General features: G+C 43.3%; 1 protein-coding gene across 9 annotated transcripts in view; it reads left to right on the top strand.

The window, feature by feature from the left end:
- The window catches only part of ADGRL3 (adhesion G protein-coupled receptor L3), a 777598-nt gene that overhangs the window by 626403 nt on the left and 123943 nt on the right, over positions 1-27252 (top strand). For all 9 annotated transcript variants that reach the window (XM_078676566.1, XM_078676564.1, XM_078676569.1 and 6 more), the window contains 4 exons: positions 1889-2098; positions 4676-4896; positions 20068-20134; positions 24084-24175. In XM_078676566.1, coding sequence (XP_078532692.1) covers positions 1889-2098; positions 4676-4896; positions 20068-20134; positions 24084-24175 — 590 coding nt within the window. The remainder of the gene's footprint in view (positions 1-1888; positions 2099-4675; positions 4897-20067; positions 20135-24083; positions 24176-27252) is intronic.

Raw genomic sequence — 27252 nt, 5'->3', positions numbered from 1 at the left:
CATGTTGTCAGAGCCCCTGTACTTATACTCTAAAATGTCTTTGATGTAGGGGTGACTTTACAAGAAACTTTAGAAGTGCACAATACCTTTCAACCCCATCCCTGGCTCCAGACATCAGTAGGGAGTAAATCAACCCTTTACTGTTATTCTTACATTCACATGAATCAGAGGTCAATGAATATGAGAGTAGCTCTGTGGCTATTCTACCTAGTACAGAATACACCACTATCTGCCTCCTCTACCAGGGAAAATTAACATGATGCTCCGTGGGCTTCTGCAGTATTCATCAGCCCATTCCCAGGTTTTCATCACTCTCCAAGGTATTACATCACTGCCCAAGATCTTACATCCCTGTCCCACCATTAGGAACCTCAGTATGTGCTAAAGTAACTACACTGAGACTATGCAGTGGGCTCTGTCAGACAAGGACTAACTAGGAAGCGAGCAAGTGCAGCCCTAAAGTTTCTACGCCGGTCACACTGCAAATGTCAGTTTAACTCGAAGGGTGAGTAAGATGGTCGTAAAAAAGAACTCATACTGCAGTTTCAGCAACTTGAAACGTTAAAGAAAATCAGGGAGTTATTTGCATGTTTCTATATTTTTTTTAATGTTGTGATTTATATATAGTTGTCTGTGTGCCTCACAACATTTACAGAGATTGTAATGTAGTACTCACAATGAGCTTCAAGCTTCCACAGTGGATCAGTGATTTAAACAGTTAGAATGGCAAGAATTCGACTGCAATCACGGCTGACTTACGCTTCTATCCTTCCGAATGTATTCAGTCATAACATGGTATTTACAGAGTTTAGACTTGGCATATGTGTGGTACTAAGCGCTACAAGAAAACAAATCATTAACATAATCATTGGGTAACTTACATATTTGACATGTCTAAATGATCATAACAACTCACAAACATGTGTCGCTGAATATTGAGGTTAAAGTTGAACAAGAGTAATTCAGAGGTGGGAAATTGAGATTGCATCTCCACATCATCAGCTTATATTTTTCTTCCCAGTAAAAATGCATGTTCCAGTAATGGTAGAGGAGGATTGTACTAATAAACATTGACTCCCAGAATACGACCCCCAAAATATCTTGGAACAATATTATTGTATAATTTAGGTCTCCAGGGGAAAATATTTGTGACTGTTAAGTACAATATTATTGAGGACAGAATATTGAAGTAGAAAATGTCTAAAGGTAAGTACATATAGGGAAGTATGGATGTACTGCTTCTAAGTTCGCATTTATGTACATTAAAGACATATATAAAGTGTAGGTACATATATGTAGAATTAAGTATAGAAAATCTAGACTTAGCTGTCGATATTTATTTTTCGATATGTTGTCGAGAGTTTGTCCCATTAGTCTTCTGGGGGTCGGTGTTCGGGGTGCACTCCACAGAGGAGTAGACACAGTGCTTAACTTGAGCCGGTGATTTCCATTGCTCGGCACTGACACCTATTTGTCAACACCGGCGCTATGGCAGTCTGCAACTTGGTGGGGTTGTTATCTATTAATTCATCACATATTAAAAATGACTAATACCTATCGCCCAAACCATTCTTATAACATTGGGGACCTGGAATAGCCCAAATTGTCACCCTTGTAGGAGTGCGATAGTAGTAGTTGTTTTGGTTAAGTCACTGCCAGCGCTGGTAGAACAATGATTTGTGCAAGCTGCAGTGGCCTCATGGCGAGGGCCCTGGCACCTATTTATTTACAAATCAAGCACTGGGTAGATGCTGGTATGGAGAGTCTATTGGGGTACATTGTAAGTGATGGGAAAGTCCATTATCTGGTCTCCATCCGCCTTCTCTGTGGCACTGAGGGATTCCTGGCATGCAGCTCTTGACTGAGACCTTCTCCATTCTGTCTGCAGCACACGGATGCAGTCCATGACCTCCTGCTGGATGTGATCACGTGGGTCGGTATCCTACTCTCGCTCGTTTGCCTCCTCATTTGCATATTCACGTTCTGCTTCTTCCGAGGACTCCAGAGCGACCGCAACACCATCCACAAAAACCTCTGCATCAGCCTCTTTGTGGCAGAGCTTCTCTTCCTCATTGGCATCAACAGGACCGACCAGCCTGTAAGAACTTTACCATTATTATTAAGTACATAGCGAATTAAACCAAAAAAATGCATGTTCATTGGTCTTACTTCCACTATTTGCAATTGTTGTTGTGACCTTCTTGTATTTGCATACCAAGAGAACACATTTACATACATAGAACTTTGAACAAAATATTTGTTTTAGTGACACATGGACATTGATTTTGAAAGACAGCTGAGCGCAGGCCAAAGAAAAATCCATTTTGTTCAGAATATCACATAACCTTCACAGACGCTTCAGGGCCTCAGTTTCGATTGCCTCAGAGTTAGATGATAATTATCACACCCATGAAATGGCGGTATCCTGGGAATGGGAATTTTCCCGGGGGCCATGTATGTCAACACTGCCAATTAAGTTGTGCAGAATAGGTATAGCAAGTGTATTGTGGTGCATTCTGCACCAAAACCTGCATGTCCCAGCCTTTACTGTACCTTTTCCCTTATTGAATTTCGTCAGGTTTGACCTAACAAAGTGTATTAGTGCAAAAATGTGAAAGTGCTATTATGTAAATGGCGGCATACATTCCCTGTTTGCACCGGACCCCCCTAACACATGTGTGCTGGGCACAAACAGGGAAAATGCGCCCTATTACATGGAATGCGCTGCCATCAGGGCAGCCGTGAAGTTGCACTACTCTGTGGGCAGCACATTCATGTGAAGAACGGAGCAGCTGCTTTGAAGCCGCTCTGCGTTTCACACTGCAGGCGGCAACCCACCTGCACTTTTAAGGGGGATTAGAGATCCCCTTGCAAGCGGGTGCACTGAATGGCTGCTCCCTCTGGCAAGTGGATGTCTGCGGGGTCCATTTGACCCCCTTTACCCCTTCCGGAGGGCAGCATCAGCGCTATCGGTATTACAGAAGGGGATGTACAAGCATCTGCGGCCCCTTGTGTATTACCAAAGTGCCCCGGGGCACGCAAAGTGGGCGCAAATGCCCGTTGCGCCTCTGGGGCACTTCCATAATACAGCCACGGGTGTGAAAAACATCGCTCCACTTGCAGTTGTAATTAGACATATGCACAGAGATCACGAATTAAAAAAACATTTGTAATCAAAGCTGAAGTTCCCGCTTTTTTTAACTTATTGTTGCACCGGTGCCTTTAATGACCCCCAAATCACATATTTTCAAATGAGTTTGTGTCTTAACCTGTATGGTTTGCAAATTGCTTTGAGAAAGTGATGGATGGCAAATCAGCGGTTAGGCCATAGTTTTAAACGTCCCAGGCCAGTGGCTTTTTCAAAGTCCTGATTCTATTAATAGTTACAATTTCCAGTTGTCTGGCTGTTTCTTTCTAAAAAAAAAATCCTATTCTTTACCATGGCCACAGAACCACTTCCTCCACAGCAAAGCAGTGTAACAAGCTTAGACAGTACTTGGTTTTGAGGTGAATCTACCTCCACTCATTTTGCCAAGTTTATGCGTGTAATTCAAGGGATAAACAGCCTGATTCATCAACGGGCCGTTTTGCGAGCCCCTAATAGCGATTCATAGCGAATCGCTATTAAGGACTCGCAAAACGGTATTCATGTAGGAATTGCTAAATAAATAGCGATTCCTTCACATTCCTTATTTGCGAGTAGCAAATTGCTACTCGCAAATAAAGAATAACTCCCCATTCATTCCTATGGGCCAGAAGGCCCATAGGAATGAATGGGGAGTATTCCTTATTTGCGATTAGCAATTTGCTACTCGCAAATAAGATAGCGATTTAAAGGGTGCCAGGGGTGTCCAAAGGACACCCTGTAGCAACCCTTAAATGCAAATTGAAACTGGTGTTGCGCACACACATGTCCAAAGGACATGTGTGTGTGCAACATGCAACTTAGAAAAATGCTTTTAAAAGCATTTTTCTAAGTTTTTGCTATTTACCGAGAGGTCTGACCTCTCTGTAAATAGCGGCCCGAAATTGCGAATTAGCAATTTAAAAATGGTTGATGAATTGCATTTAAGGAATCTCAAATAGAGATTCCTTAAATGTAATTCCTCGCAATTTAGCGAATTAGCAATTACCGATTTTTGCATTTGGGATGATGAATCCCAAATGCAAAAATTGCGCTCGCAATGGGCCAGATTCTCAGAATCTGGCCCTTTGCGAGCGCAATTCGGCTTGATGAATCAGGCTGTATATGTATTGATATTTAAATAGTGCAAACACAGAGAGGGAGCAGTGGTGCTCTGCGTGTAAATAGGGGTTGGAGAAGACTCAAAACTGTGTACACCAGGGAGGGCGGTGTTTAAATAATTGCATAACACATCTTTCGCATACTTTAGTAGAACTGACCCCCGCTACAATTTGAGGCAAAGAAAAAAGTGGTTTGTCCACAATCATCTGAATTATGGTCAAGTATACCAGCTGCAATTACAACCCAGGCCTCCTAGTTCCCTAATTTGTGTGCAACGCGCGCAGAGGCTCAGACTTTTAAGCTGAATGTGGGAAAATGTTTGCAAGTTCATGACACATTTATGACTTAGCGCACCAGCTTCCGCTTTAATGGGCCGCAATAAATCAGTGTTATTTCCACAAACAATATGTCTGTTTTTTCTTCTGTTAGATTGCTTGTGCAGTGTTCGCTGCTCTGCTGCATTTTTTCTTCCTGGCGGCCTTCACCTGGATGTTCCTTGAGGGGGTGCAGCTATACATCATGCTTGTGGAGGTCTTCGAGAGTGAGCACTCCCGAAGGAAATATTTCTACCTGGTTGGCTACGGCATGCCCGCACTCATCGTCTCCGTGTCAGCAGCAGTAGACTACAGGAGCTATGGAACGGATAAAGTGTGAGTACGGTGATTTCTTAAGGCCTGCTTTTTCATTCTTCAACTATCGGGTGTTCTTTGTTGGAAACCGGAAGGCCATACTTCGAAAAGGCTATTGCCGCCATGTGTACATTTGCACCAGGTTAGGCAGGAAGCCTCTGAAGTAAATGCCTGTATATGCGGGCCTTTCGTTTGTTATGGGGCAGGCATTTGGGGGCAGGCCGGACTGGGAACCAAAACCGGCCCTGGCAAAGTGCTCGGCCGGCCCCCGAGGCGTAGGGTGGGCAGGCCCGGACTGGCCGTAGCGGGCACCGGGCAATCCCCTGGTGCGCCGCACGGGTGGGGGCCGTTTTTGGGCCCATGGGGGCGATTTTGTCACAGGGCCGTTTTTGCAGCAAAATCGGCCCTGTAACAAAATCGGCCGAAACCGGCCCTGGCAAAGAACTCGGCGGCACCCCCAACCCCCAGAGGGGAGGGAGGGGGGCGTCCAAGCACTTTGCCAGGGCCGGCTTTAGTTCCCAGTCCGGCCTTGAGGGTGGAGGTGTGATGAGCTCTTTCCCAGGGCCGGTTTTCGGCCGATTTTGCAGCTATGCTGCAAAATCGGTCCTGTAACAAAAACAGCCCCCGGGGGCTCAAAACCAGCCCCCACCCTTGCGGCGCACCAGGGGATTGCCCGGTGCCCGCAACGGCCAGTCCGGCCCTGTTTGGGGGTATTCAAATGTAGACACACTCCTGGAGGTGGAAAATTTTCCTGAAAAGAAAGCTTGCCTTCATTATGAGTTGTGCTAACTATATTTGCAGGGACATCTTAAGAATTTTGGGGGCCCCGGGCCTTACATAATTTGTGGCCCCCTGCTTGGAACAACTCAGAATTTATTTTCCATTTTCAGCACATTCAAGCACTGAGCAACTATGGTGTGATCATTGACAATGCTCTTTTTGGCCCCCAAATATTAAAGGGGACCCCAGTCCTTCAGGTGGGCCTCATTCAGTGTAAAGCCTTTGAATATTTATGATATATTAGAGATCTGGGAGCCCCTTTTTATAATGTGAAGGGGGGCATCATTTTTGCGCTATACCACTGCCTGGGACTATTCTGAAAGCTAAGTGATGGGGCCCCTAGAAAGGAGGGGGCCCTGAGCCAGAGCCGACCTTGCCCATGCCTTAAAACGTCTCTGTATACTTGTCTTGCTGAATTGGGAATGCCATATTAAGAGGAGATTTATTTAGTTCCTCCCTTATTATGCCATGCAGACTTGTTAATTCAGCCTGGAATTCAGCCTTATAATGACAATGTGACCCATGTGCATCACAGATTTTTATTGACTAGATTTCGTCTCAATTTAGCACACACATTGGTAGCTTTTAAAAATACAAATAACACCTTTACTTACTTACTGATTTGCCCTTGTGATGAGTTTTCAGAGCAAAGCACTTAACACATGGTATTTTTTTGTGATTTTTAAGCGATACTGAGGAACTTTTTCATCATCCTGCTACTGAAACTTTTACATTTTAAGCAGCGGAAACCTGCTCTTCTGTATTTACTGTAAATTAGGAAAAGTGCCAGCAAGGTATTTACAGCAACTACACCCCGTCATTTTCTTATCTCTTGTAAATTGTCTATGACAAGCATCTACCATACAAAGAGGTTTCCTAGAGACATAGTTTTTTGTTAGGAGGGAGCTTTATGACCTTGTATTAGGTTTTTAGCAATATGGACTCTATTTGTTAACTGTTTTGTACATATGTGGATCTTAAGAACTGGAATATGTTTTTAATACACATAATTCATATTTATGGTATCTTCTTTTTTCTTTGTTCTGATGTTTTTTTATGGTGCTGTAATGTACCAAGTGAAGTTATTGACTGGTTTCTTCACGCAAATCACACGTGTCAACCTCCCAGAAATTGAAACTCCATGCAAAACAGTAATGACAGCAGAATAGTGACTCACAGCAGATTTTTCTCTCGCGGAGCTCATTAATCTTCTTTTTTCGATAAAAAATTGAAGGATATTCAGCGTGTCGGCACTCAACTTCCCATCCTCCTTTGTCAGGTAGAGGTGGGACTCATGCAGAACCAAAGTGTGTTCCGCTTCTAAGAGCTTCTTGCTTGTTTCATGTCCGTCCAAAGGGGTAAATCCCTGTTCCCTTTTTCCTGAGCTTAACTAAGCCAAAGTGCAGCAGCAGCCGGCACAGGTAAGCATGGTGGGGCAGGGTGGGGAGTCGACAGACGATGGAATAGGTACAATTGAATAAATAAATAATACCTATCCCTGCGTCTGTCGACTTCCGCGCCCGCCGCACCGCCCTTACCTGTGCCGGCCGCCACTGCCAAAGTGCAGCAAATCACCTCCCCATAGTTGGATAATGCCCTTGAATTTAAAGTGGGCACACAGTTATGCTGTGCGTCTGCTTGGTTAGGCATGTGCTTGGTGCATGGAGCACACTTCTAAGTGGATGATGGCAAGATATTGATGTCATTCAATTCACGTTTTCTTCATGTTATGCTTTTCTGTGATAATACAGTCTTATTGCCACCAGTACTTTCAGTTGTATTCTTATAGCTGATCCTTGAAAAGATCTTGTCAGTCAGTCAGTCAAAAAACTTTATTCGGTTGATTAAAACCATAAAAGCAATACATGATACAAAGATAATATTTTATAAAAAAACAATTAAATAAATAAAGAGAGTTGATTGCATTCCTACTTAAAAGCAAGGGAAAAAAGGGACATTAATAAAAAGGGATTTGGTAGATACAGGGAACACCTAAGAATAACAGTATATAAATCTCACCAGAGTATATACTAACAATCAAATTTCATGAATTGATAATGCGGCAGTTCTTACTCTTTTCTGTCTGGTGGCAGCTACTAAAAAACAGGCTACGCCAAAAGTGACTGGCACTGAGTTCAACATCTGTAAATATAGTAATGCTAGCCGTACCTGAACAAAATTTAAAGGTTTTAAAATAGGCACAAGAATTTTTTTTCGCAGAACCAAATAGTGCTCACACAGCATAACCAGATGCAGAGTATCCTGTGTTGAAAAACAGTCGCATGTACAAGGAGGTAAATTTTCTGGAGTACCCCAATCTGTATACGTGCCAAGGATGAGATGGATCAAATTAAATCTAAACCTTATGAGCAGAAATCGATGGTAGGGCTTTGTGACATATTTTAGATAGGGTTCCATCTCTGTAGTAGTGGAAAGTTGAAAAAGTAATCTGACTGTAGGTTTACTGATTTCAGCCGATTCTCTTTCGCCTTCCAACAGAGATCGAAAATGTTGTTTCACCCACTTTGCATCCTCTTTTTTGAGATTTTGCGGAAGAGAGTATATTTCCGGACGCCCTAGGCTCGCACATGCCGCTCTAACATATGCCAGCCACGGGATGGTAAGAGCTTTATCTAGAGATATACAATCCTTAAGGATGGAGTGATTCAGACTGATTTCTTCATTGGTCCAGGTTTTAATCCAGCAAAGTACTGGGGACATTTTTAGAAGATCAGTAACGTACCCCATACCTAGTTCATTATGTGTTGAATGTGTGGGGGAAGATTTCGGGAGAGTCAACAAGGCCCGTATGAAATTATTTTCGGCAATTTGTATGCCTGAGACTGGAACATAGCCCCAAATGTCTGCCCCGTAGGAAGCAATTGCCAAGCATTTGGCTCTATAGATCCTGGTCATTGCTTCCATAGGTTTAGAGCCCAATTTTTTTGAGAAGCTCAGAAGTGCTGTTGTTGACCTAATTACTCCATTTTCCTTGAGTTTCAATTGTGGCTTCCAGGTTCCTCTCTCGTCAAAAGTGACACCCAGATAGCAAAAGGAGGGCACCCTTGAAATTGGTGAATTATTGGAGCTGAAAGATCTGATCTTCATGTTTTTCTTTCGCGACCCAACGACCATGACATGGGACTTGACGGTATTAATTTTTAAATCAAGGGCTTCCATGAACTGGCCGAAATGGTCCAAAAGTTTTTGAAGCCCTATGCCAGTCCGCGCTATAAGAACAGCGTCGTCCGCGTATTGGAGGACCGGAATAGGTAGGCCCCCCATACGCGGAATATCCAGGGTGGCTGTGTTCAGAAATTTCCCCAAGGCATTGATGTACAGTGTAAAGAGTAGAGGGGCCAAGATGCACCCTTGTCTGACCCCTCTCCCTGATCTAAACTTTGCTGTGCACCTACCGTCCCTTGATGCCCTAACCGTTGCAAACAAATTAGAGTGGAGGTCATGTAAAAAATTAACCAAAGTAGTGTCCAAACCAAAGTTGTATAAGATGGTCCATAATTTTGGGCGATTAACCAAATCAGACGCTGAGGATAGGTCCATAAATCCCAAATAAAGAAGCCCCCCCTTCACCACAGTGTATTTACTGATAATTAAATGAAGGTTCAGGCATTGGTCAATTGTCCCTCTATGTGCCCTGAACCCGTACTGCAGGTCTGAAAGGATCCCGCTCTCCTCCAGCCAATCCTCCATTCTGTGCAAAATGACCCTGCCTAAGATTTTGACGGCAGAGTCCAGCAAGGAGATTGGTCTGTAGCAGGCCGGGTCCGCCCTATTCCCTTTTTTAAATATGGGATCTTAAAAAGTAGTTTCATTTGTGGATAGTTTCTTATAATTGCTGTCTAGCGTTTGGGTTTTGCAGAATAGCTACATCACATTTGACTGGAGAGAGCACCAAGCTAAAATTAACACTGTAGTTAAACGTCTAAACTTACAAGATGCTAATTGGGAAATTAATTCACATGTTGGTTGATTGCTACTGTCATTAAAGGTCTTTGATTTCTATGTTAATAGCTATTCGTATTAATTTTTGGGCATGGGCATTTCTCATTTTCTTTGTTTCACAGTGTGGTTAAGCACTGCTGTGTTGAAAGTGTTCTTCTGCAAGTGTAGTCATGTACTAAAGTATTATTTAATCCTATTTTGGCAGCGGACTCAGTACATTTGTCAGATAGGTTGTATTTTCAGGGTGCAGCTGGTCCCATGTCCATTTTCTCAAATACTCCTCTTGGTTTTTTGAAAGACTCTTAAAAAAAAGAGGTGACAGTAGATGAAGATGTGGAAGATGCAAACATGGAAGAGAATGGGAACACAATCAAGGCACAAGATAAGATCTGTTTTTTCTAATGAAATAGCAGTGTTTGGGATTTGCTTGAGCGAGATGTGATTTCTGCCCTTGACAGTTAGAATAGCGTGCACAAAGTCTCTCATCTTGAAAATGACTCTTTGTCGACAAGCTCAGAAAAGTGTTCCGTTCATCAAACACGCTTATTTGCGGTTGCTATATTTGTCCTGATAGTACGTCCCTCAGAGTGACTGAAGGCCATTAAATGATTGGTCGGCCAACTCATGTCTAAACACACCAAGAGGGGTAGAGAGGAAAAAGAGACTGAACAACGCATACGGGGCATAAACAGTGTTAGTAAATTTGCCCTCACTCACACACAAGTCTGTCTGTGACATGCTTCATCATCGGGTCTGCTTACAAAACACCCTGGCGTAGCCATGCACAGGATGGTCATTTTTGGAAACAAAATATGTATATCTTGACACTATTGAGAACATTCTGTGGACGTACTCCTATTTATACATAATGGTGAAGGCACAATTGCGCCAACAATGCAGGCACCCTTGCACCACGATGCAAGGGTGCGTTGGCACTAGGCACTCATTTGTGCACCGGCACAGACCGAGTGGGCAGGAATGCACTGTATTTCATTAATATGGTGCATTCCTGTCCTTTCCTTTTGACGCAGGGCAGCTCAGCAAGTAGACTTGCTGCACTGCCCTATTTCAAAAAGTAGTAAATGAGGCCCCTAGTACCTAGCCTGAAGAACATACTTGTCTGCCTATGCTGGGATGCTTATCATTATATGCACCCCTACTTATGAAGTACAAGCTTAACTTCAAACTCAGCCCCCATGCTTTTCCGAGAGCACTCGGAGCACAGACAACAACAAAGTACTTCAGGGATATCATTCCACTGACATGGGTGACAGAAGCGGGGTTTTGTTCATGGCTGTGTACATAATTGCGAGTAGGTGGGTAAAGGGGTCCTGCTATTTGGTGGAGAATACATGGATCTGATAGTGGGTCATCGATAATGTTAAATAAGGAAATTGTTTAAGACATGGATTTGTATCACTTTCCTGAATTGAAGAATGGTAGGGTCCGATTTTGTAGGTGAATAGAATTACTAGTTTGTTTAGCATAAAATGGGATGGCTTGCTTCTGAGTCATTTCTATTTTGGAAATATATATCTAGTGAATGTTTCGGACACAAGACCAGAATTGTGGCTACAAACTATGTCTTCTCCTCTAGAGACTGGGGTCTTGTCGAAGAGATGCACCAATAATGTTGCCCTGAATCACCACATCTTTGTTATAGCAATGTGATGGGATAACCAAGCGTTGTTACCCTCCTTAGATTTAGATATTCATGGATTGTGCATGTGGTGCTCATGGCACTCAGTTTTGTGGATGAGGACTTAGTTCTTATCATCAGACTTTGATCAACAGAGAGTCTGAGTCAGAGAAAGAGAGAAAGAATGAGGAAGAAAAAGATAGGAAACAGGGCAAAGGCAGAAAGCAGAGTGAGAGAATAAGATAATCAGGAAGTGTAGGGGTGAAAGTGAGGTGGAATCAAGACTAGGCGGATTATGGTGTACCGGCGGAATATGGTGTACCACCGATGGCGGCCTGAGAAAAAACGTTGGGACCTTCATTTATTATTACATTTTTAATTAATTACTGATGCCATACAGTAACCATTTCTTCTGTCCCTTCACCACCTTTTTACCAGTGAGCATCATAAATCTAGCACCACTACTACACCGCACTTTAATCCCTGCTTAATAGGATATGTGTACCCCTTATTTCAGTTATTTCACTTTCCGGAAACCTACATTGCATACTCAAATGTATTTGCAAACCCTGTTGGCTTTAATTAATTGATAATTGAAAAGTAGGATTGTTGCGTAGCATATGTGTATTAGATATCCACATTCCCACTTTTAAATAACCATTCTTTTATCATTTGGATTTTTACACGATTATCAAACGCTGATCAGCTCATCCCCTCCACCACCCAATTTGGCACCTCATGATTGCTCTTCAAGATGTTATTTTGCTGCTTGCTTTTGCTGTAGTTTTCATCCTTCGGGCTCTGGCCTACCTCTCGCTTATTTTTTTCTCCAGAAGACTACATTTTGCAGATCCTAACATTCTCTGTTTATATATGTATGAACCTTATCCATACAAGCTTAGCTGTGGCAGGCTTATACGGGAAAACCATTCGCGACAAAGCTATTTTAAAACCTTGATGGCTTTCACCGAGTTATTACCGTGTCCATTTTCTGAATTTACACAGAGGAATACAACTATATCAGAATGCATTGCTTTCCATGACTACAGGAGCAGTGCACATTTGCCGCATTAGAGGATTAGATTGGAAGCTCGGGTCTCCAGGTTACCTCAAAGCTTTCACTTAATTTTTAGATATTGGGTGGATGAGAAATCCCTGGCTGTGAAGAAGGATTCGAACCTTAAAACAGCCTTTAACCAATTTTAATGGGTTCAACCATAGCTGTATAAACTATATTTAATGAGGGCCTTGGCCTTATTTTTCCCACAACTGAAACCCCAACACAAGCAGCTGTGCCCAGGCAAATGATCTGTTCTGAATGTAGCTTTAACATCTGTTGCATGAGACCTTTGAAATAATATGCAATAATGTTCCTATCAAGAAATTCTATTTACTGATGCAGTATCGCTCTTTCAAGTTGCTTTTAGCGATGGAGGTAATGTGCATATCAAGAATTCCGTGTTCGAGTATATAATGTGCACCGTGCATGCTAGATTGAATAACATAACTAATGTTTGGGAAGTGTTTTCCACACCAAGTCCATGCATGTGGATCCTGTGCATTAAGTGTTGTGCACAGATTGCATTCCGTCTGTACCGGTACATGTCAAATGAACCATGCCATTGGCTTGAATTTGGAATTAATATAAGATTGTAGACTGAGTTTAGCTTCAATCTTTTTGAGGTACATATGTTTCTCCCTGTTAGCTGTATGTAATTGCTCCCTACTTCCGAGCTCAAGTGACCATTCATTTCAAAGTTTAATACAATTTAAATCTTGTGTGTATACAGTATGGTGCCAGAATTGGACCAGTTCTGTTTTTGTGAAAGCCGTGCACCGTTGATGTCGCAGTCATACAAATTCTGCGTGCAGTAATTGTTCTTTACCTGTGGGTGGAGCTTGCATTTCCGCTACATTTGCTGTTCCTATTCTCCCTGGGAGGGAAGTGTTCACCGCTGGCCCCTATGCTTTACCTATTCTCTAGGTTGGCACTGCTTCTGCCCTGGCATTGCCTGATCTTTGTCCGTAAGTGCTTTATATTGCTGCTGACCATAATGTATCTGTTCTGTGTGTGAGGAAAGCTTGTACTGCAGATGCCAATGAGGCACCAGCTCGGTATCTTAATGAGGCACCGGAACTCTTTTTAGCACACAACAGGCAATTCGATTGGCTTTGCCAGTGCTTGCGTTTTGTGCATTCATCAAAGCTCTTTTCTGCTGCAAGACTTTTGCTCAATAATTATGAAGACAAGCCACACACCTTCTTCTGTATAATAGTGTTCAATTGAAGTCAGTTCCAAAGCAGGAAAAACACTGGATGTGGAAACCTAAACAAAAAGACACAGGAAGGTAGATGATATGAAGTAGTGTAGTAGTGAAGTAGTGTGGCTCACTGGTTAGAGGCGGCAGACCCGAGAGCAGAGGACGGCCCGGGACCAGGGTTCGATTCCCGGCGCGGCAGGTTTCTGGACCAGGGTCAGCGGACTCGATAATTCTCTCGCCTCGGTGCCCACTCTGATCAGCGTTCACACTCGGCAACTCTGGGCATTAGCTTGCCTCATCTTCACTAACGGCCCCACCAGACCGCCGGGGATGCCTGGTCTCACCCTGGAGATACCCATTAAGGGACCATCTCTCAGGGAAGCCAGGAAGGGTTTCGCAGCGGTCGAAGCGCCTTGGGACCCTACGGGTAAGTAGTGCGCTATATAAATGCCTATACATTTACATTTACATACATTACATTTACATTTACATGATATGTGTTTGGAAACAGTGAAGCAGGGCCAAGGAAAAGCAGATCCAAGACTAGAAAAAACATTGAAAATGCAATAGGTCTCACCTTTGATTAAGTTAAAGCCATTTCCTTAGCTAATTGTATTGTATAGCAAAGCAAATGGCTCTACCTTAATGAAAGGCGAGATCTATACCATTTTCAGTGCTTGTTATCTTTGGAGATGAATACGTACTTTTCATGAACATCATGACCCTACAACGAGCCATAAAATCATGAATAATGGTTTACGACAACCGAATAAAGTATTTTACTACTACTATCCCTACACTACTAATAAAGCAAGTAAAGACAAGGTTTCCATATTTAAAAAAACAACAAACGATTTTACAAACCATGCATATTTAGGTACCATTTCCCAGCTCTTCCAGAAAAATGTTAAACATTACAAAACCAAATCGCCAGCAAACTTTTGCGTTTTTGTCTTCCTCTGTGACCATATTAAGGCCTCTTTGGAATCCCACTCTGCAAGGTAGTCAGCCACTCCCACTAGTGATTTCAGCTATTATCCACAAATTATTTTGGAAATCAATATTGTTTCATATATATTTCAACAGCATGCTCCAATCTTGTCACATATATATATTTATATAAACACATTATATTTAAATCTCTCCTGAGTTAGGGTCAAATATAATCTGATTTTATTGTTCTATAAAAAGTCCACCTGTTGCTCCCACCCTTTCTTGTATGTCGAAAAACCCGTTGCAGCGTGGCATATTTTATTTGTATTTAACCGTTAATGTTTTTCAGTTTTATGTGTTGCATCTACTTTACCCAGCACCCATTGTTTTGACTGTTGGCATTGGTTCACTTGTTTGTTTAGCATACATACGCCCCCGCCTCTCGCCACACAAAAAATGTCCCCCATGACTACTTTCTACTTTCGGTTTCTATTTTATGTTAATTGTGCGGACCGAGTAAAGAAGGGAGAGCAGCAAAGAAAGCCCACAGACACAACTAATTACCCTCTGCAAACTATTCTAATCTTGTTTTCAATTAAAACTCCTTCCTTCCCCTTTTATGAAGGGGAGAGAGGACAGATATTGGAAGGGAGAAAAAAAGCAGGAGGAGGGGATGGAAGAAGGAGGAGCGAGAGCATTGGATGCCACTCTGACTGACAGAGAAAGCAGGGGCCACCTCTCTTCCTCCTCCTCCTCTAGCAGTGTGTAGTTTGTGTTTATGCGAGGCCGTGGTCAGTCCCCCTCAATGTCGTGTTCACCCAGGGGGAGGGGAAACTGCAGCCAGGAGGAGGGGATTGAAAGAGAGCGAGAGAGAGAAGAGGGAGAGACAGCCGCAAACCAAAACAAGCAAGCTTTGTAAGTACATTATACCCAGTGGGGACAGACAGTTTCATTAAAGAACCTCTCGGATCACACTCTTCTGGAGCCGTGAACTTATTATGTTATGTTATCGAAATTTATAAAAGCGCACGAATACCAAATGGTGTCTTGGCGCTAAAGACCACACTAAACCTGCTGTGCACCTAGCCCTGGAACAGCCAGGTTTTCAACTTTCTCCTAAACCCAGTTAGAGTACTGGCATTTCTAAGGTAAAATGGAAGCAAGTTCCACAGTTTGGATGTCCCGTAGTAAAAGCCACGGCCACCCCAGTGTGAGGTCCGAATTCTAGGCACTGGGAGAAGCTTAGCACCAGTTGACCGCAGAGGTCTGATAGGTTGGTACCAAGCAAAAAGATCCTGTAAAAACGCCAGACCGGCGTGATTTAATGCCTTATAGGCAAGACACAGCGCCTTAAATTGTATGCGTGCCAAATAATACACCCCCCCTCCCAAAACAAGCTACGGTAGCGCAGATACAAAAACAGGCAACAGTAGAGAGACTAGGCACAAAAACAGGCAACATAGAGAAAATGGGCATAAAAACAGGCAGCGACAGAGAGTGCAGGTACAAAAACAGACAATGATAAAGAGTGCTAGTATAATAAGAGGCAATGACAGAGAGCACGGATACAGAAACAGGCAACGAAAGAGAAGACGCGCAGGCACATAAACAGACAACAATAGGCAACAATAGGGAGCGCTGGTACAAAAACAGGCAACGACAGAGAGCACGGATACCGAAACAGGCAACAATAGAGAGCGCGGGTTCAAAAACAGGCAACAAATAAGAGCAGGGTACAAAAACAGGAAATGATAGCGCAGGTAGACAAACTGGCAACAATAGAGATTACAGGTACAAAAAAAACCAGGCAACAATAGAAAGCATGCAGGGGACTCAGAAACGCAAACTCTTCGCCTACTACAGGACAGCCAATGCGCCACGTTGGGAGTCGGAAGCAGGGCAGACGTGGTGGGTTACAGCAGTTCTATGGAACGCACGCATGCAAGAAGAGAGAAGGAGGACTCACGCAAATAGTGCTTACAGAGTAATTGAAGGAGGCCGTGTCCCTCCGCAAGTAAACAATCCAATCCCGGTGAGCTGGGCCAAAAGCTCACAGGGTGGCAACCCTTAGTGTAATGATTGCCTCCAGTGCAATCATTACACTGTGTTTTGCATCATCCATGATGCAAAACGACACGCACCAATCTAATTGCAGGTGGAGCAGCGACACAACTTCTGGAATTGTATTGATTCCAGAAGCCCTCGCATGGCGAGAGCAACGCATGCGTGCTGCTAACGCCAGGAGACCTAACAACGACAACATGTTTCACTAGAAGTATTTACATGTCACTTTCAGGGCAAAATCTCAGAGTTTTTAAATCCAGTTTTCCGATTCAGCATCAAATAGCTGATTTACTAACTTGTCCACTAAATCTCCAATGTGATACTAGGCTGATTAGCAGTTTAAATCTTTAGGAGGCCAGAATGAAAATGTAAGATTTGTCATTTGCGAATTTAATGAAGACTGGCAATGAAAAGGTGAAAGGATGTGAGCTGCTCATATTTAATGAAGACTGGCAATGAAAAGGTGAAAGGATGTGAGCTGCTCATATTTAGCACCTGATAGTTTACTGTGTTACGGAAGATTAAACACATAAGTGGAAGGCACATTGAAGTGTTTTTGCATGGTATTCATCTTCCCAAAGGGGCCATTCTGAGATCCGAAATAAATGATGGACTGCATGAATATGACCCTGCGTCCACCAACAGGCATGCAAAATTTTAGATCAAAACGATTTAACGCTAGACTCCAAGGAGTAAAAATATTGTTTAACTTTACAAAACTGAAGTGAACAAGAGTATTGTGTCAATCTGTCATGACTTGATGCACCTGAACAGAAGCCCGCTTCCAGAGCATGTTGGGCATTTAACAGGTTAAGACGCCCAAGTCGTGTGCAGTGTTTCCTACTGAGTTTCCAACTGAGTGATGAAATTCAAGGCAATGTTAGCATCTGCTAAAGGTCGGTCAATTGAGCAACCCAACATCTTTCACGGTATGCTACAGCATGCTGGAGTGGAGATGTTCTCCATTCAGATCCATGTGATACAGGTCACAGATAATATGTTGTTCTGAAAAGCAGGTCAACACAAAATCCATATTGGCTGCAAGACAGTTGAGTGTACATTTGTACGGCGCAACCCTGTACTGGTAACCTGGGAAATAAGAACTTTAAACTGTATCTGAAATGTATGTACCAATCCACCATTGCTATTGTCACAGTTTGTAGTCTATTCAATTATGGTGATATCACCATCTCGGGCTCCGTTCTTCGATGTTATTGATAGACAAATTGTGTTTCATTCCCATACTGATAATACTTGTATTCTTTTATATTGTTCCTATTTACATTCTTATAATGATATACACTCCACCTGAGCCTTTCCAATGGTCTATAAAAGTAAGTGTGTGATATAAGTTTTTTTTGTATTGTGTACCTATGTCCGTGATTCTTATATTGCCTCTGAAATGGTGAGATACATCTGAGGTTAGAAAAACTGAAAGTTGTCCTGATCATCAAGATCTTTATTTAAATACTACATTGACTGGCTAGACCGTCGAGCTTTGGTAAAATAAGGCCCAGTGCCAGGACCCTAGCAAAGATAGGGAGAGTCCCGCTTGTCACTCGGAAACAAAGGGGAAAGGAGATGTTGAGACGTATAGGCCCTATAGAAACAAGTAGAATTGAACAGTAGGAACACTGCATTGCATTGGCCTCTTGATCATAGGTAGGGTTCTCTGTACTCAGTCCTCTATTCCAGCAAAGAGAAAGGTCAATTTGTGCTTCCACCATTTTAAGACACATGACACAAGCAACTCATTGGGCAATACGTGTAGGTGAGCTTGATATATCTAAAGTAGCCCTGGGTTGTGATTGTGGCAGTAAATTAGGCATAACATGCATGCATTCCCCACATTGATAAAGCTTCCCTCTGAAACTACAAAGACACCAAGCAAATGTTTAATCTGCAGTGCAGGATAAAGAATATTAGATCTCTCCCCTAAATTATTTTAACTTGAATGTGACGCAGAAGTGTGGGAAAGATGTAGTAGGTGCATTCCATGTGATTGTACCTCAATTACACAGGACTTTAGTTCTGAGTATATTTATACTTCTGTAAAATCTGGCTTGTGGTGAGGACAGCAGCCTTGGTTCCCTGGTGAGTTGACACCTACCTCCTCAGCCAGTTGCTAGTATGCAGAATGCAATATCTTGAGACTCTGGTAGGCAGCAGGAAAGTTTGTCTAATGTCAGAGCAGTGGGTTTTTAGGCGATCCATTGAAAACTATGGAGTAGGAGAGGATCAATAATGGCAGATATGGACCATCTGCTCTGATATGCCAATGATTGTGTTTCTATTTCTTAAATTTACAACCTTCTATCTTCAGTGATAAGGAAAGTTATGACATTATAGTCATTTTCATCTGACTTTCACAGTAACTAAAGACACTCTCCATTGTTATAACTTGTAAAACAGGTCTTTAGCGACTGCTATACACCTCTGCAGTGGATCATGATGGTATATTACAGGAGTATAAACAATCCTAATAAGATCCCACTAACTCTAGAATTATATATATAGTTCTAAAGTGTGTATTACCTTTATCCCCTTTAGAAATTCCTGAGCTCAAATGTTAAAGTTTTTGCTAATTGTCTTTGCAATTTAACTCATTGGTTCAAATATATGCAAGCGTTTTATCACTTTGATTCAGTGTTCTATAATTATGTATTATGAATAATGTACATTGTGCCGAAAATGCTCTATCGGATTTACCATAGCAATTTTTGTTGTTTGAATGAAAAAACTAAAATCTTTGTCCTGCTTGGGTTCTACTTCCATCATCACAACTTTTAAAGCGTACATAAAACAGTCTGTCATGATAGTCACAATATACTCTCATCTGTCTTTGGATGAGTCACTTGTATTTTGTCTTCCTGTCATCCAGAAAGAACTATGAACAGAAAAGCAATTTTCCCCAGGCCTTAAGTATTGGGTATCACGAAATGCAGCTGAAATTAAGTGCTAAATAATTTAGTTGTAGCCCATGAATCAAGTCAGTGTGATGTTCAGGATCATTTGCAACCTTAGATACAGACCCAGTTACAACTTCGTCTTTAGGTCTCAGCTCTCCAAAGCTGAGGTCTGGCCAAATGGTAGTTCAGTGACCCACGGCATTTGGCGCCTTTCCTTTGTGCTGCATTTGTTCTGATCTTTTTTTTTTTAAAGAAGGCATTTGCCACCTCTCTTGACATTTAACAGACAGGTTATGTAGCATTGTAATTGGGGAAAAGAGGATAGCTAAATGCTCCAAGATTTAATAGCTCCATGTAGCTACCTTTAAGGCTTTGTCTGACAGCCAGGGAAGGCCTTAGCTGCTAGACCCAGTGCCATTTTCTGTCCCCTGCTCCCTCCAGAGGTAATTATCTTACTCCATCAATGGCACTGTCAGAAATGGGGCATATAATTCAGCATTTAAATGAACAAGCAGTGTAATATTTCCTGTCTCCCGGCGGAGTGTTTTGCCGCGCACATCCCTCTCTGTCAGGCGCGTGCTCGTGACGCATGTGCTGTGTGCAGTCCTTGAAAGCCTTCTCTCTCCCTTGTGTTTCATTACAGATGTTGGCTCCGGCTCGACACCTATTTCATCTGGAGCTTTATAGGACCAGCGACCTTGATAATTATGGTAAGAACTCTTAATTAACTGCTTCCTGTCCCCGTGGTGTGGCGAGAAATAAAGCGTCCTCCGTGCACGCGCCGCTGCTTAGTTTATACGTTCAATGATGTATTTCCGGGAAATTGTTACTGTCAGGTGAACCCTCTAGCCCGGCATCTGGGGAGGCGCCTGTGTATTAAAAAAGTCCATACATTTGGGTTTTCAATGTGTACATCTGTGCAAAAAGTACCTGGTACATTTGCTATATTTTTGTATTTATTGCAGGTGTAGAGGATTCCTTTTTTCCATATGCTACGTACTTAATAGATTGTATAAAATGGCAAAGATAGCTCAGCACACATGTATGTTTAAAATTGTGCACATATTTTTGCTATTTAATTCTTTGCTTCCATTTTGATGCTTCTACCTTATAATACGATACTTACATTTTGGGGCCCAGTTTGGTAGGGAAAGAACCACAGATTGTTGTTGCTATGTATAAAAGACTATATTGCTTTGTTTTACTTGTATAAAAGTGATGCATGCCACCTTGGAGTCACTTCAATGTGCATGCCTAACACCACAATGCAGCCCTTTCCATTTTATGAATAATATTCACAATGTAGTTGTATGGGAATAGAGTGAGGCCTTGGACATGGTGGAGACATGAGGGGTGGGAGGGGGGGGTGCCTTTGGAACCCTCATCCTCACCTACCCCTTCCGAAACCTCACTACTGGGGAAAAAGCCTACTTGAGGTGCTTTCCATCTCTTGTGCCACTTTCAAAAGCATTAATAGATTTCTGCAATGCAGAGGCAGCCCACCCATGCGCCAAACCTGCACTTTACATTGGTTCCCACTTCTTCTTACCTCTGTAGAAAAATAACTACGAATACATAAAACCATAGTGCTAGAGGTAAAAAAAAAATAGACAACACACAATCAGTTGCCCAAGTAAAGCATAGATCACCCATTGTCCTCTAACCCATGGGCTTGAGCTGCTCTTTTTCCCTTCCTGAGATATACTGAAATCATTTGACTGCGACTCTCTCTGAGTTTGCTCGACAGCAGTTCATTAAAGTTTTTATTACTCCACCTGTGGGTGGGACATTGCCATTCATCAAGCATATCAATAAAAGATTTTTAAAAAAGCCATCTAATTTTTACTACTCATCAATTCCAACCTTTTTTGGGGGGTGTGCCCTATTTTGGTGATTTAGGCTTAGCTTGTCGCATTTACCACTGTCCTTCCACCAGCTTCTGCGGAGCTTGGACTGCAAGTTGTGTTTCTGTGGCATGGCCCACTCTGCTCAATAGTTGTCTCCCCTCAATAGTTGTCTCCCCTTAGTGGCCCTGCCATTTGGCATCCCAAGGCCTGCAAGTAAAGAACAACTGTAACTATTTGGTTATTTTTGTGATCTCACCATTTGTTTTTTGGGGAAGACTGCTGTAATTACTGCTGCAGCTTCTTCTCACCATGGAGTATGCAACCGACAGCCTTTCCCATGCTACATTTGATGTTGTGGGTGTGTCGATCCTACTGCTGTTAGGGCCCCCTGGGAGTGCTTTATTCTTGCCTTGCAGCGCCCCCATAGGTTTCTTAGCACACCGAGCGTTCCATTTGGTTAGTCCATACTCTCCTGGTGCAGTTCTTCTTTTCACAAGCTGTTCCTCATACCTGTCTCCAACCCCCCCTCCAATGTGGGGGAAGCTGGACGAGGTAAGGAGATGGCCAGCTATGCTGAATGTGTCACCGCACAAAGTAGGAGAGTGCTGGGCAGTGCAAAAGTTTTGCCATGATGTACAGCTCTTGTACCAGAAGAGTAACAAAGGTGTCATTGGCCCCAGTGCAAGTAAGGAAAATGGAACCATGATTACTAGTTAGGTAATAAATACCACAATATTAGGAGAACAGTAGGTGCCTTAAGCCCCTAGGCCCCAAGGCAGCTGCATCTGCGGAACTTTTGATAGCTATGGCCCCTCCTTGGCAAAAGAAAGATTTACTTATGCCACACAGAACTTCCCTTGGTCATACCATTGATCCTTAACATGAGGGGCGGTCAGAGAGAATTGGTGTTTAAGAGCTTACCACCCAAGAAACAGGGTTTAGGTTAGACGAATCCCTTTTGTACACTGTAGTACTCGCTGTGTTCCACACAATACAGTTGTACACTCAAGTTTGATTTTCCCCATATGTTTCCAATTTTTGCCTATTTTCACACAAGTTCTTTCTAAAGTCACACAACGTTCCGTGCGGCACTAATTCCGAACCTGAACCACAGACTGACAGAAAATATTCAGCTGGGAAGACACTATACTTTTTTTTTCAGCTTCTTCCTCAAAAGTATGATTTCACAAAAATATTTCAATTGGTGCAGTTTAAGAATAAAAAGGAAGAGTTAGAACACTATTGCTTTAAAATACTCACCAGGGAGAATAATAACACAGACAAGTACACATGTTGGTCCCAACAATGAGCATCATATTCGAGCAGTCATTTCAACCAAACATATTATAGGTCTGCAGTGGGCACTGGGACCTCCTCTGAAAGAAACAGATTAGGAGAAATATTCAAAACAGTATGTTTGATTTGTGGACTGTAGTACAAAATATTCAGGCCTAGACCCTGAGTGGGACTTTGACAGGGTTCAAGGAGTTGAACATGTTTAAAACTATAAAACAACCAGCTGACAAAATGTCATTTAATAGTAGAGATTTATGTCAAGCACATGTGCAAACACCAGGGGCGTCTGCTCCGCAATGGCGGAGGAGCGTCGCCCCACTGGCTGAGAGCCAGCAACTGAAAAATAAAATGGTGTTCTATCACTGTTTTATTTTTCAGTAGCTGTCTCACCCATCGTGTGTAGTGAGGGACTGAGCCATGGGAGGGGGGAGTTGGAGTGGAGTAGGGTGCACTCTCTGAGTGCCCATGTGTGTTTGGCCGGCCGTCTCAGGCCGACCAAACGCACATGCGCACTTAGGTTTCTCAAACCCTGCTGTATTGAACAGCCGGGTTAGAGAAACAGCACAGACTCCCTGTGCCTGAGCGAGCGTCTTTTCTGCCTGCTCAAGCCAATCCCCACGCTGCTCTTATAGCATGAGAGAAGCGTGGGGATTGTACAAGGAGTCTGTGATCCTGTCCCTGTATCTGCTGGGACTAGGAAGAAGAATGCAACGAGGCACAACGTGGAAGGCGGCCGGCAGCTTCAGGTAAGTCTTCTGTTTTTTTGTATTTATTAATAACCCCCCCCCCCCTGCGCTCCCCTCTACCCTTCCACCCATCACACACACATTTTGTATGTGGCAGCCACTACTGGCATACACACCATTTTTCATGACTCTGCCTTTCCATGCCTTCTCTTCAGCAAATGAACGACTGAGGCAGGTTGCACCGCCGCCACTGTGGATCACTCAGCACTATTGACGTGGGCCACAGGAGCTCACGGTGTCTGTGTTCGGAGAGTCAAGGCAGGCCAGCAGGATCCGATCAGCCATTGATCCACTCAGGGAGCACAGTCTGGCTCACATTTTGAAAATCCTCATGGCAGCCTGCCTGTTGAGCAGTAATGGAGTTACTTTGCCCTTCTACACTTTTTTTTGCAGCCAATATCTGAAAGGGGAGCATTTCCTGGAGGGCAGGAGGCAAGCAGACTGAGCCAAAAGCTTGGACTGCGGTCAGCGCAGGCACAAAAGCAGCAGTGGTGACGCACACCTGTAGTTTTAATTGCCTGGAACATCATTTCATCCGCTGCGATTGAAGATGGGGGGAGCGAGGCACTTTATGCGTTTATGTCTGAAGCTATGCTGAAGGCAAATGGCTTTTTTGTTCTCCCAGCCAAACGAGCAGAGTCATCTGTGATTCATTGTCTATAAAGCTGCACACAGGCCTAATTTTCCCAGAGCAACTCATCTGTTACCGAGAATAGAGTTACTGTTTTCCCCTCCAGTTCTGCTATGTAACACTACCTTTTATATTTCAGCTTAATGTAATCTTCCTCGGGATTGCGCTCTACAAAATGTTTCATCACACGGCCATTCTGAAACCCGAATCCGGCTGCCTCGACAATATCAAGTAAGTGATTGCTCCTGCCCCGTGTACAGCTCTGTTTCTGTTCAATCGCCATTTAACAAGCCCTTTTAGTTGGAGCAGCAGGATGGCGGAAGTGCCTCGTGTTCCCGGCGTGCACCTCAGAGCGCACCGCGGAGGGATTTTATATTGGCTGCCAGCAGGTCAACGCGGCCTCCGCATGTGCAGGGAGGAAGGGATCGGGGAAGTTGAACAAATAAAAAAAAACAGGCAATGTCATTCAATTGAGAGTTTGTGACAAGCTGTGCTGTAGTTCCTTGATTTCGCTTGTGCCAGGTTAAACATGTCCACTGCGTATTCCTTGAATCAATCAAGCCATGTGCATAGCTGCCAAAGTTTTAGATTTGTATGTGTGACATTTTCATAATTTCAGTGTAATTATGAGTGACGTTCACTGACTATGAGTGACACTTTCTCGCAAGCAAACTCAAGTAAAATGAAACCTATAAATATCAGAGGAATACCTATGATGTAGTTTACAGTCCTATTTAGCATCTCAAATGGGCCTTTGCAGACTATTAATACAGCAACAAATAGCGTTTTTCTCTTGGAAAGGTGGCAGATCTACTGGAAGACGTGTGTAGTCCTGCACTTATAGGTGTGCACCCACGCCAGCCCAGACCCACTGTACATTGTGTGAGGTGAGGACAGGCTTATTCACAAGTTGTTGACACATTCCAGTGTCAGCATCTAATTAATAAATCACTATTGAGCTCACAAATGTAAAATGTCTGGTGCGTGCAGTTTCTGACGACCAGGAGTAAGGAAAATACATCCTTTGCAACGCCAGCAGTGCTGTGCCCCTCCACAAGCACCACCTTCAAACAAACACTGACAGCAGGGTTGTTTTTGACAGGCAGCTGGATAGTCAGGATGCAGCTGAACTCAGTTGCTAAAATTATTAGCTTTAAATTGAAGATTTGCTCACATACGCTCAATAACACACAGAGCTGAACAGAGCACAGCACCAGCAGTGACACTGACTTTGTGAGTACTGTACACAGTCAGTGACACAGTGCGGCTGTACTGTAGTCAATGTGGCCGGGGGTGGGTGGAGCTGGCAGTACCTGGAGAATGTAACATATTTAGGCTAGAAGCGCCCTCTGCAAGACCAGTTTTAAGGCTGTGGCCAACCTCCCGGGCTGAGGGCTATTCTCACTGCACAGTCCCAGTCTGATCCGCCCTGCCACACGGCCTTGCAGGACTCTGAGCCGGCTGCAAACCATGGCTCTGCCCTCATAGAGCAGAGTCTCTCGGAGGCTGCGATGCTGTACCCGGCGGTCACTATTTGTTGACTTCACGGTGACCAGGCTTAGCACGCTTAGGTGGGAAACAGGCTAAAAATGCATGATAAATGGTGAAGCTTACTGTGGAAAGGCTCTTTTGTGTATTCTGTTTTTCTCGGACACTAGTATATTCAAGAATTTGTTATAAGCCTGGGCGTAGTTTGCGAAGTAGCGCTATTCGTAGCTACGTGAAGTGCACTTCGCACTACGTGAACTGCGTAGTGCACTGTGCAAAATGCTGTTCGCACTGATTGCACAGTGCCGGATGCTTGTCTGCACTGTGCAATCATTGCAAACTGCATCTTGCACAGTGCAAGCGGTCGTTTTCTGCCGCACAAGTAGATTTCTACTCTAGAGGCAGCTTTCTCAACGCCAACTGGTAGTTTCTCATCGCGAGCATACGCGACCACTCGCAATGAGAAACCTGATCTCCCCACGTTGAAAATCTCGCCGGGAGGTTTATTTTCTACGCTCGCGATCGGCAACTTGATGTTGCTGATTGCAAACGAGGAAAAAGTCTTGCCGGGATGTCATTTTGGTTGCTCGCGGTCGCCAACTTGACGTTGAAGACCGCGAGCAAGCAAAAAATTACCGTTACGCTAGTTTGCACTGTGCTACGTGCAATTCGCGTAGTGCGAAGTAGCGCAAACTATGCGAGCGTAGCTTAGTGCTTTGCCCAGGGTTAATTTGTTATAGTTTTACTATATGTTAACATATGACATTAGTTCTAAAGACGTGTTGAAAACCTAATTTACTGCAATAATGTATTTTAATGCTCATACAGTTTTGGTTAGTCCACTCTCCCTGGTGTCATGTCCCTGCTAACATACCCCATAAATCATACCTTCCCTACCACTATACACTCGGCATAGTTTCCACTACTATATTTAGCAATATTTTTAGATTATCTCTAAAACATCCCCATGATCCTATTGCTCCCTCACATTCCCCTTGAAGTAGTTTATCGCCCATTCCTTTTTGCATAGCTAAGCTCCTCACCTCCCTCTTATTTGCAACATCCCTGCTTCACACCCTTTGTCTCGTAGCTTTTGTGTCTTCTGGCCTATTGTTAACATATCTATCACCTACAGATACCTGTAGTGTATAATGGTATATATACATGTATATATATATATATATCAACGTTGCTCCTTCTGATTGCAAACACCCATGGAAGGTGGCATACACGCCAGCGGAACGTGCTGGCAAAATAATCCTCACGAGACAGTCCAAAGTTAGTGCGCTCTCAGGATCACAAACTCACAATCCAAACTAAAGATGCAACCAACTTTATTCCACTACGTGTTTTGACTGCATCCGCAGCTTTGCTCACTTGTACTAAGTGCACGAAACAAAAAATTTCTTATTATAACAACAGATTGAGAATCTGCAAAACAAACAAAGGACACAGTAACAGCTTACATTAGCAGTCATATAATATTTTGTCTGTACACTGCCTTACCTCAGTTACTTCATTATGGCCCTCATTACAGACTGAAATATTCCACCTGGAGTGCTAACTCTAGGTACATTTCGACGCCTTGTAATTCTGAGTCTGTTTGAGCCTGGAATTCTCAAGTTTGCAAACTCAGAGCCTGGGAGAATCAGGCCTGTGTGTACTGCTGAAAGAGCTGGGGGCAGCATCACAACCCATCATTTTATTTTGTGATGTTGCTGTGTGTGCCCTAAGAGGCTACGGGCAGTGCTTGAAATGGCAAAAATAGATGTGCAGGTACTCTGTGCCAGAGTACCTGCTTGTTTCTGAGAAGTACCGGT

Source organism: Lissotriton helveticus, chromosome 2_1 (genome assembly GCF_964261635.1).
Source record: "Lissotriton helveticus chromosome 2_1, aLisHel1.1, whole genome shotgun sequence".
Taxonomy (NCBI): Eukaryota; Metazoa; Chordata; class Amphibia; order Caudata; family Salamandridae; genus Lissotriton; species Lissotriton helveticus.
The sequence above is the reverse complement of the archived record's forward strand: the minus strand, read 5'-3'. Positions and strand labels throughout refer to the sequence as shown.